A 1,301-nucleotide genomic window follows, 5' to 3' on the forward strand; every position below is an offset into this window, starting at 1 on the left:
ATACTCTTTTTTGAGATATTTTTCCACTGGAAAAATCTTTTTCCCATACACGATATTCTTCGACCAATAACAAAATTGCTTCGTGTGGCCATTTGAAAACTACAAAGATTAATTTATTTAAAAAAAATAAAGAAATATACAAATAACTACAACAATATTTAGGAATTACCTCCAATATCTTGCGTTTGTGGTATATTTTCATCATTTTCTGCTATTGCAGATATATCGCTGGAGTCATCTATATACAAATAATCACATTAATTAATACAGCAAATATGCATTAATATATTTATAACGTTAATAAACTTACGTTGCATTTCCATCGCTTCTTGCAATTTTGCTGTTGCAAAATTATTATCTGTAAGTAAGGGAAAATCATTAAAATAGAGCAGGAAATGTCAATAACCATAATAAATGTTTCTAACAAAAAAAAACTGGAAAAAAGATCAGTTCAAAACTCAATTGATTTGCGACAAAAGTAAGATTTTCGAATTAATAAAAAGAGAAAGAAAAAATTATTTAATTTTATTGATATAAATTGTAAAAATTTATTTCATAACCTAAAAATGAACAAACCTAGAAATGAAACAAAATATCGCAATCAGTTAATAACAGGAACTTACCTTCTCGAAGTAGTTTTGCTTCCTCTGGAATTACGGTTATTATATAGTTTTTCTCCGTATCGGCATTCTGTATTTTTATTTCTATTTTTTCAGCTGTATTACTCGAGGATTGCTGGGACGCCATGATTTGCTCGTCACGTTCGCAGCTAGCGTTCACTTTGGACAGTAAGCGCTTATTAGCGCTTACGCTTTCGCTGCCCTACCTCGATGAAATAAGCGTCTGTAAGCACGAGTTATGACGTCATGATGACGTCATGAATGCGTTTCCGAGCGCTTACAACGCCAAAGCGAACGACATAAGCAATGCTTATAAGCGCTTACAGCGCGTGAGCGTCCAAACCGAACGCAGCCTTAGCAACGAAAATTAATAATTCGATTAAAAAAAGACTCGCGGAAAACAGAACAGAATTAAATCGGACGTTCAACCAAAAAGATCGTACGCTCGCCGAATGAAGAGGTTATTTATTAAATTAACGAGTTCGAATTCATTTACGTACTTACGCACTACAAAGGACAATAATATTATGTTAAATATACATATATAAACTTGTGATATTACTGTAACAAAATTCAAATTATTATAAAACTAGAATTTGTAATATAATTCTGTAATAAAATTTACATAGAGATATTATAAGAAGCACCAAGATAACCATTCCTTCAATCTATTGTGTTAAA

The 1,301-nt window shown here is 31.4% G+C and overlaps 1 protein-coding gene across 2 annotated transcripts in view; it reads right to left on the bottom strand.

Moving 5' to 3' along the window:
- Nucleotides 1-941, bottom strand: part of LOC105448758 — a 6,236-nt gene extending 5,295 nt beyond the window's left edge. The window contains exons 1-3 of one of the 2 annotated variants that reach the window (XM_011687499.1): nt 624-668; nt 311-358; nt 170-238 (exon numbers count right to left, since the gene is read on the bottom strand). In XM_011687499.1, coding sequence (XP_011685801.1) covers nt 170-205 — 36 coding nt within the window. In that variant the 5' untranslated portion in view covers nt 206-238; nt 311-358; nt 624-668. Of the gene's footprint in view, nt 1-169; nt 239-310; nt 359-623 lie in introns of both variants that reach the window. The other variant, XM_011687500.1, reaches the window with a different exon arrangement.
- Nucleotides 942-1,301: the final 360 nt, after the last annotated feature.

The sequence above is a fragment of the Wasmannia auropunctata genome, unplaced genomic scaffold, assembly GCF_000956235.1.
Source record: "Wasmannia auropunctata unplaced genomic scaffold, wasmannia.A_1.0 LD336078.1, whole genome shotgun sequence".
Taxonomy (NCBI): domain Eukaryota; kingdom Metazoa; phylum Arthropoda; class Insecta; order Hymenoptera; family Formicidae; genus Wasmannia; species Wasmannia auropunctata.